Genomic DNA, 15,567 nt, shown 5'->3' with positions numbered 1-15,567 from the left:
CTGGAGTCTTGAATATTGGCCCCTCCCATTAGTTGATGCCATATGCCTGACTTGTCATAGATAAGGAAGAGGCAATAATCCTGCTGTAACATGCTATCTTGGTACCAAGGTCCATTGCCTATCTTAATGTTGAGGACACTGTGTTTGAAAGTCCTACTGTGATATTGCACTTTGCCAAAGCTCTATTGCCTGTTACTCAGTGGGAGTATGAGTGTGGCCGGTTGTTGAAATTGGACTCCTTAGGGGGCTAATAGTCAGCTCCAGATTGCGTTGAAAAGACTATGTCAAACACAGTCATGAACAATGGAAAGTCTGTCTCATTAACTGTCCTCGACAATCCTTTCATCAAGAATTAATTCTGCTTGTTTGCGGTTGTAGAAACAGAGAGCTGGAGGAGAAAAAAAAAATGTCGCCAGTGCTGGTTATCACAGCACCTCTCCAGGCTGATGGCTGACTGGTGGCTAATGTTTGAGTTTGACTGATCCTGAAAATCTGCAGGTCTGCAAGCCGCAAAATAGGGATTTCCCACCAATTAAAGTCATACTTTTGTGGGATGTATTCATCTTAGAGAAAATAGTTTTCCTTGGATAAATATATGTTATACGTATTTAGCCATTACCTTGGCAGAAACTCAAATGGGCAAGATCCAAACACTGTCCTTGCTAGTCAAATGTAATTTACCAAGGCTGAGAGTGCTTAAAGGAAAGGTAATTGTGTGTGTAATAACATGCAGAGAGAGACGGTATTAAGCAGACATCCACTCGTAGATTGGAACTCTGATAGCGGAAAGGACACAGCAAATATGTCTTTAGAGAATTACTGCAACACCAAGGCTTCTCGTGCCAGCCTTCTGATTGGGGTCTAGTAGATTACCGTTGATTAATTAATGTTAATGCTCACATTTATTTGCAGTAAGATGGCTGTGATGGAGTGGTTAGCTGTGTCTCCTCACAGTTGGAATAGAGCTGGCATGTTGTCATGTCCAAGCACAGGTGACTGGTGAAAACGTCAATGGTGTAGGTTATCACTGTTGTATGAATGTGTTAGTCCTGCGATTGCACCGTTCTCACCCTGGTGTCAACTGTCCTTGGTCTACAACACCTCTCGGCCATCGCATACTGGGAAAGATTCCAGCCTTATGTTGCTCTGAGAAGGAGAAGCAGCCTAGAGAGTGAGCTCAAGGATAGTTTACACTTAGGACAGCTTTACTAGTTCGTTTAAAGGATACCTTCCCAAACGTCTGGTGAATGTGCTTATTTGCTGTTTTGCATTGAGTTTGATGAGGAGCTCGATACCTCTCTCAGGTTTGTACAGTAACTATAAAACTACCACCAGCACCCAGTCACTTTAAGGTTGCCAGGTAACAGGGGCAGACTCCAGGTAGTCGCTAAGTCAAGAAATAGTGTGCCACAAAACCCCCATAAAACTCTTTTTATAGTTTAGTTTTCGCGTTAAAAAGTCTTTACAGGTGCTTGAAAGTGGGTTTTGTTTCCTTTGGTCATAACCAGGGTAACTGCTTCCTCTAGGGATGTCCCGATCGGTATTGGGCTCAATCAAGGCATTTAAAAAAAAATGGATTGTGAGCATGTAGCCAAGCCCGATCTTTTGTATTTGTCTTACAGCTACGGAAAACCAGTTCAAACGTGAAAAAATGTGACTAAACATATCTGCTGTGTGGAAATACTTTACAGGACTGAGAAGAGATTTCTGTTGCGTAGTTTTATAAAGCTGGTCTGATGATTTTTTTATTTGTTGTTTATTAAATATTTGCTAAAACCATCCAACTCAGGTATTTACTGCAGGGCTATTCAACTGTCAAGCATTTAGGTCAATTTTGGGTTGATTTAGAAATCTTAAAAAAAATCAGATCAGGACTCGAATTGGCTGATAGTCAATATTAAACGATCAGGATTGGATCTGAGGGGGGAAAAACTTGATCTTTTAAATATAGATTTAAAAAAAATAAAAATTGAAAATGTAATCCTTACGTCTGACCTTTCCTATTGTTATTGCTTAGCGCAGAAAACCAAAAACAGGTTAGTGATGTGTGTCAGCACTAAGCAGTTTGTGTTGATAATTTCCCTGTGATCAGGTCCCCCGAGACTAAACAAGACCCACATACATAGGTCTAAGATGAGCAGTAAATGGGGTGCACTACTTGTGTGCACAGTCAAGGTGCTCTCAGTGTGTATAAACCACTTTATCTCCATCTAATCTTTCCTCGCTGCTGGGAGACGGGGAGCGTCTGAGTGCATACCTTGAAGGTGAAAGTATTTTGGTCATTCCAGTCTACCATGACTCTCTGTTATACACTTGATTCTACACTCACATACAAACTGTTTCTATCTTTGATCTTTCTATTGACATAATGCCTTCCTAACCATAAACCTAACACCTAACAATCTCAAGTAAGTGCCTCACGCTAACCTCTCACACTAACTGTAATGGAACTTTTAACTTAAAACCAAGTCTTAACACATTTTAACCCTCAAAAGTTAAAGACCCAGAGAAATGGCCCCACAATGTATTCCACAACAGTGCGGTCCCCACATCTTAATACAAACAAGAACACAAACACACACTTGTTTCTGCTTCTGTTGCCCTCGCTCATAACCTAGTCCTTCAAATCAAGTATTCATTGTCAAACAGACCAAAGTGAGGACTGGCCAAAATGTCTTTCTTAAAATTCCCTTACTTTCAAATTTGGGCTTTGCAAAGATCAACACACACAGTAAGGAGATGCACAAAGTGGAAAATCTCTCTTTCTTCCTAAACCAGCACACAAACCTTATATCCGTACTCATCAGAGGCAGCATATTTCTTGATTTCCCTTAAATACGGTAACAGTCAGCTTGTAAGCAACCCAAGAGATGGCAGCAAATGAACTTGCTGCTAATCCTGGTTTAGGTGATGAGCAGCTGCAGGCCGGTCAGCTCTTTCATCTCCGGCTGTCTGTTGCAGCAGCAGGAACTGCCTAACGCGCTTTCCAAAGCCTGCGCAGGAAGTTTCACATGCAGGTCCGACTCCACTGTGCGCTGCAAAAATGAAATCGACGTGGCCTGTGATGGGAATAGAAAATAAAACACAGCTACCACTTTCACGCCTCATTATTTTAAGCCCCTTTGTAGCTCAGAGCAATTTAGATCCTGATGGTGGCTGTTTTGAAAATAGCACAAGGTTTGCTGTTTTCCCTTTGTATTGTGTTTATCCCAAAGATTCAGTTTTAGCTTCCCTACTTGACATTTGTGTCCTTTCTTCAGCAGGAGGTACTGTCTGTTCCTTTCACCCGTCAGACTGTCAGGAGAGCACATGGCCTACGGTCGGCAGCCCACTCCACACTCTTCACCCAGCCTACCACTGCCCTGTCTCCACAGGTTAGTTCACGCATGCTTCTTTGTATTGTAAATCACATGAAAATAGTACATTGTCTCGTTTTTTTCCATTATTGATTTCCGTGCCATGCTGCCTTAAGAGCAAATCCATACTTCATCCATATTACAGTAGGTTAGTTGTGTGTTTGCGTCTGTCTTATTGATGTGGGCAGCACTTGACAGCAGCTAGCATCAGCACTTTCTGACACCTTTATCACCCATTGCAGGTGATTTGAAAAGGTCAGTCAGGAAATTGTTGCATTATTACGCGTCCGAGATTTCAGATTGTCGTAGATATCGGATCGATTCTGGCCGAACTGAATATTGGCAGTCGTTGTATAGACTGAGTCATTCTGTATTCAGGAGCTGCCAACTGTACTCCGAATTTCAGTAGCAGTGGTTTGTTTAGTCTCCTGTGATCTTTTAAATGCTGAAAGAAACACGCCGTTCTTTTTGTTGGCAGCCATAGGCAAGATTTATTTTGGGATTTACATTCACTTCTAAAATTCCTCTCAACCAAGCCCCAAAAATCCTTCACCACTTCTTACTGTTTTGTCCGGGAGTTTATTATTTTCATTTTACCGGTAATTAAGACAACAAGGGCTTTTTAGTGGAGAAGCCTTTGATGGTTGATGAGGTCGGTGGACGGCAGCCTTTTGATAGATCTATTACCATGGCGATATCTATTCAAATGTATTCAAAAAATCCCCACTGTTCAAAGCAACCTCCCCACAGCGGTGTTTTGCCTTGACTCAGTCTCGCTGACACGAAGCAGAAGCAGTGTGTGCTGTCATATGAAGCAAGTTCCCTCATCAGACCTTACTATGGTCTGCAAATAATCAGTTTGACAAGTATGCGTTTATATCGGGTGTGCCCACGCTTTTTTTGGCTTGGGTGCTACTTTTACAATGACTAAGTCAAAGTGATCTACCTACATATAAAATATATATATATATGCTCTACCCTATGTCATATAAATTGTTGCTGCAGTATTAACAGCTCTATCCTTCTTGGTTTTATTTTGTTGCACTGCACCTTTAGAAAAACAGCGCTGTCCCTTTAAGAAAGACGGTAGTCTTGAGTTGTTGTTGATGCTGTGTATGGATGTGTGCTGCTGAACCGAGGGCATGTTGCAATAAAAAAGAATAGTAATAATAAAAAAAGAAGATGAAAGTTTGTCTTGCTGTTAGTTCTGGAGGTGCAACAGAACAGATGTGAAAGCAGACATATCAAAAATTTTGTTGCATTGCTGCACAATGAAAATCTTGGTAGTTGTGTCATTCTAAACAACAATGAAATATCACAACGTACTTAAATGATACCCAGATGACTGATGCACTTCCCAAACCGTGAGGCTTGTGTCTGTCTGTGCAGACTAATTTCTTCCTCAGTTACACAGTATGTTCAACTAACTATTTGCCATCTGATTTTTAGAGCACATTGTGCAATTTAACAAAGGTTTACTTTATCTAATTTCAATCAGAAATCTCACCAAGAGTCTACAGTACTTGTAAATCTTGCTGACTTAACCAAAACGGAACAATAGAATTTTTCTATTAACTACATCCATTTAACCGGTTATGTGCTTTTGATCGTACCACGCAACTTTAATTATAATGTTGGATGATTAGCTGATTGGAGAAATATGTCGGTTATGAAGATTGAGTGCGTTGGCCGTTCATTTGGGCAGTTATTCCATTGGATTCTGCAAACTTGCCTCCACTTGAATAAATTACAAAGAACAAAGAATAATGGGGCTGTTTTGGCCGAGGATAAAAAAAAAAACAATACCCATGCTGCACAGGCACCTCTGCAAATGCATCGGCAATTGGACTGACGTAGGACTGTAGGACTGACGTTGGTGCTGGCCGCAAATTAAGTTTGCACAGTTGTCATGGAAATTTTTTCTGAGCACTAAAAGGATCTGCTAAAAAAATTAAATTGTCACCTTGATAATTTTTTTATTAGCTAATGCTGTAATTACTGAGTAGATTCGAAGCAAATGTTCATCCATGTCAGAGTCTGCATGTTTGACGTCTTACATGTGTTAATTAAGTCTGTTCCTACATTGTATCACTGGAGGATTAGCACAACCTTTTGAGCTGAGGACAATGTTCTCAGCACAAGGTGTCATATTGGTGTCCTCCCAGAAGAACATGACGGAGAGTCATAAGATCCGGCAAAGGAACTTCTCAGCGTTGCCGCTTTGTCCTCTGTCTCGTCTCCAACTTGGCTCGGCCAGACCACAGCTCTTTGGTATTCTTGTGAGTAAAGGTTCCAGCTAGAATCCAATAAAGCATTATGTTAAAAAGATCAGCTCAAGGTTAAGTGTGTATATTTTTCACCAGGAAATGCGTTCAGTCCACCAACAAGCTTGCATGGAATGAAAATTTTATGATGAGAACAGGATATTTGTTCCTTGAGTGCTTGCAATCACGCACGCTGTGGATAGCAGTGCATTAGCCCATCTGCCTTTCTTTCTGTGCTCGGTGCAGTTGCTTGGATGGAAGGGAGTGTATGTTTAGTGTGCTTTGTTTGTGTTGGTATACCCGCGCATTTACTGTATTGGGCTATGTGAAATGGAGAAGGCAGGCAGGCATGGGTTTGCACAAGGTGGGAGCGGTTGTACCTTGAAAAATGAGCAGAGGCTTTCCTCGGACCGTGTTTACATTTTATACAGCTGGCCTCTCTGAAAGGCAGTGGGGGAGGGTTGGGGATTGAGAACGGAGGATATGTATACATTACTTACGCTGCTGGAAAGTGAAAACATTAGCCGTGGGTCGTCCTAGCAAGGCCTTGTTCACCACAGGATGAAACAACTGAGCTGATGGGGAGCTAGTCAGTAGCAGTCCCGAGTGTCCCTCCTCTTACCTTGTTTCCTCCAGAGAGAGCTGTTTGTTCAGGAGGGCAGGGGAGGGAGGCGACACAGGAGGCTCAGCAGGGAGTGTTTGCCAGGTCTTGTCGTCTCTGCTACGTAGGGCTGAGGTGATACTGTCGGAACCGCAGTGAAAGAAGGAAACCTCAGCAAAACAGTACAAAGTACATAATAAAAATCAGGTTGCATAAACTTGTTAGCCATGCAAACACTGTCTCTGAACTCTGTCCACTGCGTCTTCTAGCATTTGCACCCTGCATTGTTATCAACTTTTTTTTCTGTTTTCACTTCATTGACATCCCTTCTGCCTTGCTTCTGCATTGCTGCAGTACAAGCACTTGTCTCCTACTCCCTCCCTCCCCTCCCGTCCTCCCTCTGTCGCTCTTTGGCATCCTTCACTTTAGCCGCAGCTTCCCACGAGGCCTGATGGGTCATGGCTGCACACACTCACTCACTCTCTCTCTCTCAGTCTCACTCTCTCTCTCTCTCTCTCACACACACACACACACACACACCCACACACACACACACACACACACACACACACACACACACTCAGAGCCACTCTCGGCAGCACTATTCATGCATGGACCTCTCGACGCATCTGCACCTCGGCTCCTACAGAAGGGAACCGTGATAGTTTCGGAAAGTTGGCAAATGTCAAACCGACACGTGATGGGAGTGAGAGGTCTAAATGAGGTGCTCGCAAGTTTTGGTTCCTCGCTGGAACCTAGCCAGCACACTTCATGTTACTCCCCGTGTAGGAGTTTAAATTGGATGGCACGCTGCTGGATGGGCTGAAAATAAAATGGAATAGGGAAATCAGGATGTAACAGAAGGGAAGTGCAGTGGAGGTAGCATTGCAGTGCAATGTGCAAAGCTCTTGAGCAAGTCATACTTCTCGGGCAGTTTGAATCTATGGCAGTGCATATTTAGCTGTTTTTCACGGAAACCTCAATGTACAGACTTGCATCGGTGTGGTGACGAGTTGGAAAGGTGCCCGTAACTGAAAACAATGGTTGCCGTTTCATCTAAGAGGCAGGTTTGTTATGAAGGGAGCCATAGAACACTCTGTCACTCTATTTGAATGATACGTGGGACTGCCCTTGCAGAGGTAGCAAACACTATTTCCTCTTTCAAACACACCAGTTGCATCCATCTCTGTGTTCACGTTTCCATCACTTCCTCTCCTTTTATGGCATGAGTTCACCAAGCGTTTGTGCAACACCACGCATTACCCCATAAACCCTTTGTCTGAACTTGTGACTCATCACCCAGGCAGTTGGTGTCATTTTGTTTGAGCAGTTTGCGAACCCTTCCTTATTCTTAGTCATACACTGTGGCTAAAACGTTTGGGGAAGTTCTTAAAAAAAACCCATGAGGGCTTTGGTTGTAGGGTTTCACATATACGCTCAAAGCAAATCAACAATCCGTTTTCATCCGTTCAACACGGAGGCTTTGAAACGAGGACGTAACTAGGTTATTAAATGTGTCAGTGGAAACATTTGCCCGAAAAAGATGTTTTTGACCTGCTGACTTTACCAGTGGCTCAGGGGAAGGAGTGAGCTAGCACATGAAGACCGGATGAGGCATATATCCCTTTAAGACTACCTTTACTACCTTTAGAGCCGGTGGGACGTGAGCGCTTTTCATATTATGTTGTTTCACAGACGCTGTTTGCTATTTTTTAAGGCATGCAGGTCTTCACGTGTTAAATCTATAGTATTGAGGCTTTTTCTTTGGCAGGGAAAAATCTAAAATGATGGAGGTATAAATGACAATGCAGCTGTCACAGACATCTGTGACTGGTCCCTATATGTATTTGCACCTCGGAGTCAAAATGTAACCACTTTAGAAAATTGCACCCACAAGTAATCCTCCAATCGACCTAAACACCTAGAAATAACTTCCAGCCTTGTTCAGCTTTAATTAACTCAGCACTTAATTAGTATGGTGTTGAGTCCATTCGTGCATAACTGTCAGCTTTGAGTGGCACTGCGCGTTGAGTCGAGAGTCATCGAAGCTTTCATCGGATTTCAAGGGTCATCCGTCAGCAGATTTTTCAGACAAATAAAAAACTCAAGTTGAGTTTAATATTCCTTAATTGCTCTATGCCAGTGGGGGAGCAGAACGGTACATTTTCTTAGTCTGCTGCCTTCAAATCAAATGGATTTTTCCATCATGACACACAGATACTGATCAGCTTAACAAGGCTTAGACTACCTGTTAGTGTCAGATACCGTGACTGTCTGTAATTACATTATTGATCAATTTGTGCCGGTGATTTAGAACCTTCTGCACATATTCGCATGTAAAATTGCTGCAAAACGAGATCTCGGTTTATGTAGAGGTTTCTCACTCTGCTCAAATTTGCAGACGGCTGCTCCGCAGACTAAATGCAAATAAAGGCATTCCAAATATTGTTAAGTATTAGTACACTGAAGGGAGGATATAAAGGAGGATCCTTGATTTTAAGCCTTGACACCAGATCCAAAAACCTTACCTTGGTTGCATGCCTCTGATTGATCACAACATCAGTATGAAGAATTTCAATACGAAGATTAATTTCACCTTTACTCTGACATTTTCTACCACAGCCTCAATTATCTATTTGAACAAACATATTGAGCTTTCACCTTAAACTTCCATTGATTGTAACCTGCCTCTAACCCATAAAGCAAATCCAGAATTACTGTGTTAAACTGTTGCAGAACAAGTTGGAAATCATGATGAACGACTTAAATGACTTGAAGTCTTCATCCCTTTCTGCACGCACACACATTGTGAATCTGCGGCGCCCAGCCGCAGATTCAAAGGGATGAGCAAATAGGGGATGAGCAAAATCTATTCATGAAGAAAGGGCATTTCTTACATTAGTAGGATTGAAGATAACAACAGCAATACAGCTATAGAGATTGTTTTTCCAGCACCACATTTCAGGTTGAATCCATGATGCTAAGATATTCTTTTATGTTGAGCAGAAGTGGGGCAAGTAATGCTGTTTGTGCATGTTATCACGATGGAGTTGTGCGATGCAGCAATGCAACCGTCATGAGGCTGAACGTTGGTTGACGTGACCTGATGCTTCATTCAAATCCCGATGCTGGAAACATGCCTGTAAATTCTGAAAATGTTGCAGACACCGTATGAAAATGGTTTTAAATAACAATATGACCAGTTGCTATCAAATGCAATATTTACTGTATCATTGATGAAGGCTTGAGAAGATCAAAAGCTCAATGGAAAGTCAAAACAAGATGGTTAGTGACCATAGTAAAGTAGACCAGGGTTTCCCATACGATGTCAATACTACGGCAGCCTGCCAGGGTCTTATTTTTTTGGTCACAACACGTGCAAAATATTCCACACCATACTGTTGCTGCTGCAATGTCTCAGTTACTGACGGTCTTCCCTAGTGCTGGCCAGCTTTGAAAACTTGTCCTGTGCCTTTATGGGGAAGTGTCTGATGTAGCATTGAAATCTTTTGCTTTCTTCACCAGGGATTCCCTTTGAGCACACCTTGCATTTTGCCAAAGTATTGTCTTTTTCAGACACCTGGTAGAACTGTTTGACCAGCGAAGCATTTTAGAAACTTCCTTGTTAGACCACCATACAGCGTATTGAGAATGAAAATCAGTCGATGACAGATGGATAGGAGCACCCTTAGCAAAGATGATATAAGAGGCTATAGAATATAGTTTCATCTGCACTCACTCATTGGGACCTCCATCTCCATTTCCCACTTTAAATTCTGAATAAGAAAAGCCAATAAGCAAAAGTGGTTATTAATTTCAATAAAACATATCTATTTTACTTTACTAGTCTTGTCTTTTTCCGTATTCTTTATTTGTTTTATTAATAACATATTACAATTTACACCAGCTATTATATCTTCTTTATTAATCCGTTTCTTTCACATCAATCAAACGTTTCTATCGCTCTGTAAGGTTTTGTTAGATTGTTAAAGGAGAAATTAATTTTATTGTAACAGGGGCCAATAGACATTGATGATAGCTGCTCCAATCTGACTCTGAATAACTGTGTGTCTTTTGGTGTCGTTTGAAAATGATCTTATATGCCAGTCATGTAGCCAAAACAATGTATTTATGGGGGCTTGTGACAATACAGTGTTCTGCTGGGAAACAATTGGACTTGGCATTTACATGTGGATGTACCACCCACCTAGACCAGACCGGGCACCCCCACCCCATAGCAATGACACCCCTTGATGGCAGCAACCATCCCCAGCAGGATGCAGCCTGACACAGACACACACACAAAAACAGTTTAGGAACAACTAAAAAAAAACATGAAAAACAGCACAAGGTGTTGACCTGGCCTCCGAATTCACTAGATCCCAAAGTATCTGTGCGATGATCCACAGAGGCCCCTCCCCTCAAAGACCCCCACTAACAACATTCTGTTGCCAGACACCACAGGACACCCTCAGAAGGCCCATGTCCATTCTCTGAAGAGTCACAGCTGTCTTGGAGGCACAAGGGAGACCTACACAATATTAGACAGGTGGTCATAATGTTAGGCCTGATCGGTGTATACTGGATGTTACCTTGATTGCATTATTTAAGCGTGTAAAAATGTAAGCTTGTTGTGTTACTCTGACAGTGTAGTGCTGATTCTACACATCATACTGCCTCCAAAATGGATTATAAACCAGGAAAAAGCTGTTTAAAAACGCTCTGGGGTGGATTGTGGAGTGTTGTTCATTTCAGTTAACACCAGTGATGAAGCTGAGGCCATACTATGTCTGGCAGTTTGCCGAGGATGACACAGAAAGACACTCTTCAGTGATCACACTGAAATAATAGCAGCTCTTGGAAATTAACTATACATACGCATTGTTAACATCTGTTACCAACAGGATGATGTTTAGCTTGAAGGTCCCTGAGTCACTTGAATAATATTAGAACCATCCACGGGGAGCAAGCAGAGCTGTAACAGTTATTCCCCTGTGGGATTTAACATGATGGGGTGACTTGGATGCCCTTGCCCGAGCTCGTTCGCCAACATCCAGGCTCGAATCCTGCAAAGAGGGTAAGAGCAAAATGGGTTGGAACAATACTAGTGGGCGGTGGAGCAGTGGATCAGGTCCGCATTCAAACCGGAGGGAATCGAAAAAGAGGCACTTCACACTGCTGACGAGGATTAAGATTGTGAATGGGAGCAAGAGGGTAGAGAGATGTTAGGGAGGGTGTCAGTCTCACTTTGATTTTAGGTCACGACAGAGGATGAATGGGCAGAGATGAGAGGAGGAGCTGGAGGTGAGATTAGAGGAAGGGGACAATCCTTTTCACAAAGAAATCATTCAGCAGTGCAATCTGATCCACCGCTAATATCAGCCGACTTTAATAGACCCTGTTGTCAGGAGTTGTCTGGTGTGTGAGCCGGTGCGACGAGTCCGTCATCACTCCCAGAGCTCTTGGGGAAGGGGCCGTCACATCACATGCAGGCAGGATGGCATGAGCCGCCGCCCAGAACCCCTTCGAGATCTGAAAGCTGTACTGTCTGCTCGTTTGACTGGTGTGACTTCCTTTCCCCGAGCCCAGCGGGTGGGCAGGATGACAGACGGTTCACAGAAACCGGCCCATTTTCCACAAACTGTCCAAAGTCTGTTCGAGGGCAGGCTGCTCCCCGCTCGGCCCCGCGGCACAGGGCCTGTGAATGTTTGATGCTTGTTGTGAATGGCCCAGAGTTAAGCTTTTGGCGTTCTCAACCATCTCACGAATATGATCCCCACTGATAAATTCTTAGGTCTTTTTGAGAATACATATCCTGCCAACAGTCTGTCACAAATAGCATTATTTAATTTTAATAGTGCCATGATGTCCTATTAACCAGGTCTGAGGAGCCATAAGCTGCCATAAACATTGGTCTTATCAGAGAGACGGCTAAATTAATCGGTGTGTCCTTACAATAAAAGGTGACTCTGTTATCTGAGCATACAGTAATGAACAGAAAAGAGGGAGTTACCGCTTTCCGTCTTCACTGATGACTTTATTGAGTATTTAAAGCTGAAGTCTGAAGTCAGGTAACTCTACTCTGTAAGCTGCCATAAATATACTTTTCTTTTACTGCTGCTGTGTGACACAGATCTGTAAACACTGATTTAATGTTGCTGTGGAAGAACATTTATACTGCTGCACTCCTGACTTCAGCATCCCTCCACTTTTCACTCACTCACTTATTTCAGAATAGCAGGCACCGGCACAGCTTAATTTATTATATTCTCTGTGAGGGGAAACATTATTGTCCTTCATCATTCATGCGCATAGTAAAGGTGGCATATTTGTGTGTCTGAAACTAGGGTTAAGCTTATACAAGTGATCCTTCCCGCTGGACCAACCAGAGTTAAGGCCAAAATACACCAAAGAGACATGAAAGAACTAGTGGCAATGAAAGCCGACTATGGCATTGCCCCACGTCCTCTGTGCCTGGGCCAAAGATTTGCACTTTAATATACCACAAAGACTACACCCAACTGCTGACTAGATAGCACATATGCACTGCTCCTGCGAAAGAGGAAATAACTGTTCATACCAACAGGTTGTCATTCAAATACGGAAGCCGGACAAAATGTTGGAAGAGCTGACCTGTCTTGAATCTTGCTGATCAGTCGGTATAAAATTCTCTTTTTGTGAGTTTGTCCATTAAGCGTAACAGCCAAACAGAGTGGTCTTTCTCACCACTGGCCACTGTGATCAACATGCTTAATTGTCCAAAAAGCAGCAGACAGCGGTCCGACTACAACTAGAGTCAAAAACTAGAGCCGAAGATGCTCACCAACGGTCCAGCATTGGCCAGCGGCCACCCGGTGGTTGTGTGTGCGTTACGTTCTTCCCTTAAAAGTCCTTGGTGCACGATCTAGAGTCGCTGGTATCAGCGTAGGAGGCATGTGGTGGTGCACACCGATCAGGCATAACCATTATGACCACCTTGCTAATATTGTGTAGGTCTCCCTTGTGCCTCCAAAACAGTTGTGACTCATCAGAGAATGGAGATGGACCTTCTGAGGGTGTCCTGTGGTGTCTGGCAACAGAATGCTGTTAGTGGGGGCCTTTATGTCCTATGGGTTGAGGGGAGGGGTCTCTGTGGATCAGTCTTGTTCTAGTGCATCACAGATACTTGATCAGTTTGGGATCTAGTGAATATGGAGGCCAGGTCAACACCTTGTGCTGTTCTTCATGTTTTTTTGAGTTGTTCCTAAACCATTTTTGTGTGTGTGTGCCTGTGTCAGGCTGCATCCTTCTGGGGATGGCTGCTGCCATCAAGGAGTGTCATTGCTATGGGGTTGGGGGTGTCTGGTCTGGTCTAGGTGGGTGGTACATATCTAAGTAACTTCCACATGAATGAATGCCAGATGTTTCCCAGCATAACGTTGTATTGGTGCAAGATGTTCACTGTCATTCACTTCTCCTGTCAGTGGTTTTAATGTTGTGGCTGATCGTTGTACACCCTCTCTAGGCCTATCAGAGGGTCGGTTTGCTCAAGTGGCTTGGGTACAAAGTAGAAACTGAAACGACAAATACGTTGCCAGAAAACTAGTCAGGCATTCAGCCTGAAGAATGAATCAATCTAAATTATACTTTGTGCTCAGCTTGAAAAACATCATCATAGTTAGAAAACATTGGGGCAATCAATCAAAGCACTTAGAATACCAAATGTCCACATGAGTTGAACCTTGCATTACTATGCCCTGCATGAGTCAGTTGTTGTGCTGCAGCTTCCCCTAAGCTCCTTGGGCAGTGTCAGGCCCAGTCTGTGTGTGAGCGGCATTCATTAGCCCACTTTTCTGGCAAATGCACATGCCATATGTCCATGTGGACCACAGAAAAATAAAACTCAGGCACAATCGCTTACACAGCCAAGAGAACACAATTTGGATTTCCAAACTTTCTAGCGCTCAACACGGATTATCCTCTGATGAGGCTCGACAGCCAATCCGGCAGAGTGATAGCTCAAGACTCAGCTGTCCAGGACCAGGCGCTGGTAATCTGGGCATTTTTAGCAGCTTTTTTCTTGGACTTTGTCCTTTCGCAGTCGTGTTCAAGCCGCGGAGAGCCAGAGGAAAGACACTCACTGAGGGAGTCTGCTGTCAAAGTTCCTCGCAAGGAGCATTCCCATGCTCTGCTCCAAAAATAACAGATGCGTCTTTAGGAGGAATTCATGGCAGTCTGCGAGACGCTGTGTTCTGCCCTGAATGTCACCTCATGACCTTGGATGCTCTCGGAGAGCAGAGACACCAGCATCCAAGGTCAGGTCTCCATCCAGGGAATATTAGCAAAATAAACACTCTACTTGCTTTTTACCATTTATGGTAAAAGCTGCCATACTGAGTAATAATATGCCAGGCAGGTTATTACAACAATCTCAGCTCATGTCTCAGTCCTCACTACATTTTACCCTTCTTTCCATCCTGTATGGTGACTGTGTTGATAGTTGCCGTGCCTGCTATTTAATGCACTGCCCTGGCCTATTAGTCAAACAATACTGCAAACTTCAGTGGAAAGAAGAGCCTAAGAATAAAGCCAAGCACCCCTAGTCGAGATTAATAGCCACCTGGCTGCCTTGAAATTTAAATTTGACATTTCCTTTGTTGAGTTTCACTGCATGTTTTGTCTCAGCTGACATTTAATTAGCCCCTCAACAGAACAGGGCGCTTTTACCTTTTCCAACACTCAAGGCTTTATAGCCGAATGTGAACGTCGTCGATTGGCATTTTTGTGACTTCCCTAGAAAGGAGTTTGGAGATTTAGAGCTATTACACAAAATTGTTTAAGTAATGATTTGTAATCTGCAGATTTTTGGGATGTTGGAGTTTTCAAACTGTGAGGCACCCTCCCAAGGCACGGGGAGAGCTGAAGGGAGGCGGAGATGAAACACTAAGATACCGCTTGGTGAAAGCAACATGTTCACGCTGATATTGAATGAAGTCTGTCTCTCTGCTCAGCGGGAGGAACTGCAGAGGCTGTGTTACACAGATCTTACAGGATAATAAAGTACTCTATTTCAATATTGTGCGCCAAAATGTGTACTACTCTTGAACTCGTACCTCAATTCTGAACACAGAGCCGTGATCCGTATACTTATCGGTTCGCCAAGACAGCGTTACTCCCAGGATATAAATGTCGGCTATGAATAAACATCTTTAAATGCACTTTGAAATCATGAAAATAAGATGCTTCTCGCAACTTCAGAAGCTGCCTGAGAATTGTCAGGCTTTTAAATTGGTACAGTAGCCATCTGTATAACAAATGAGTGCCCTGCAAACTGTGCCTACTGCTACAAGAATTGTCACAAGCATGA

The 15,567-nt window shown here is 43.2% G+C and overlaps 1 protein-coding gene across 2 annotated transcripts in view; it reads left to right on the top strand.

Annotated features, from left to right (window-relative positions):
- Nucleotides 1-15,567, top strand: part of mcu (mitochondrial calcium uniporter) — a 65,782-nt gene that overhangs the window by 32,373 nt on the left and 17,842 nt on the right. The window contains exon 2 of one of the 2 annotated variants that reach the window (XM_084562437.1): nt 3,264-3,374. In XM_084562437.1, coding sequence (XP_084418563.1) covers nt 3,264-3,374 — 111 coding nt within the window. Of the gene's footprint in view, nt 1-3,260; nt 3,375-15,567 lie in introns of both variants that reach the window. The other variant, XM_084562436.1, reaches the window with a different exon arrangement.

This window comes from Chelon labrosus, assembly GCF_963514085.1.
Source record: "Chelon labrosus genome assembly, chromosome: 15".
Lineage (NCBI taxonomy): Eukaryota > Metazoa > Chordata > Actinopteri > Mugiliformes > Mugilidae > Chelon > Chelon labrosus.
Note: the sequence above shows the minus strand (reverse complement) of the source record. Positions and strands in the feature narration are given on the sequence as shown.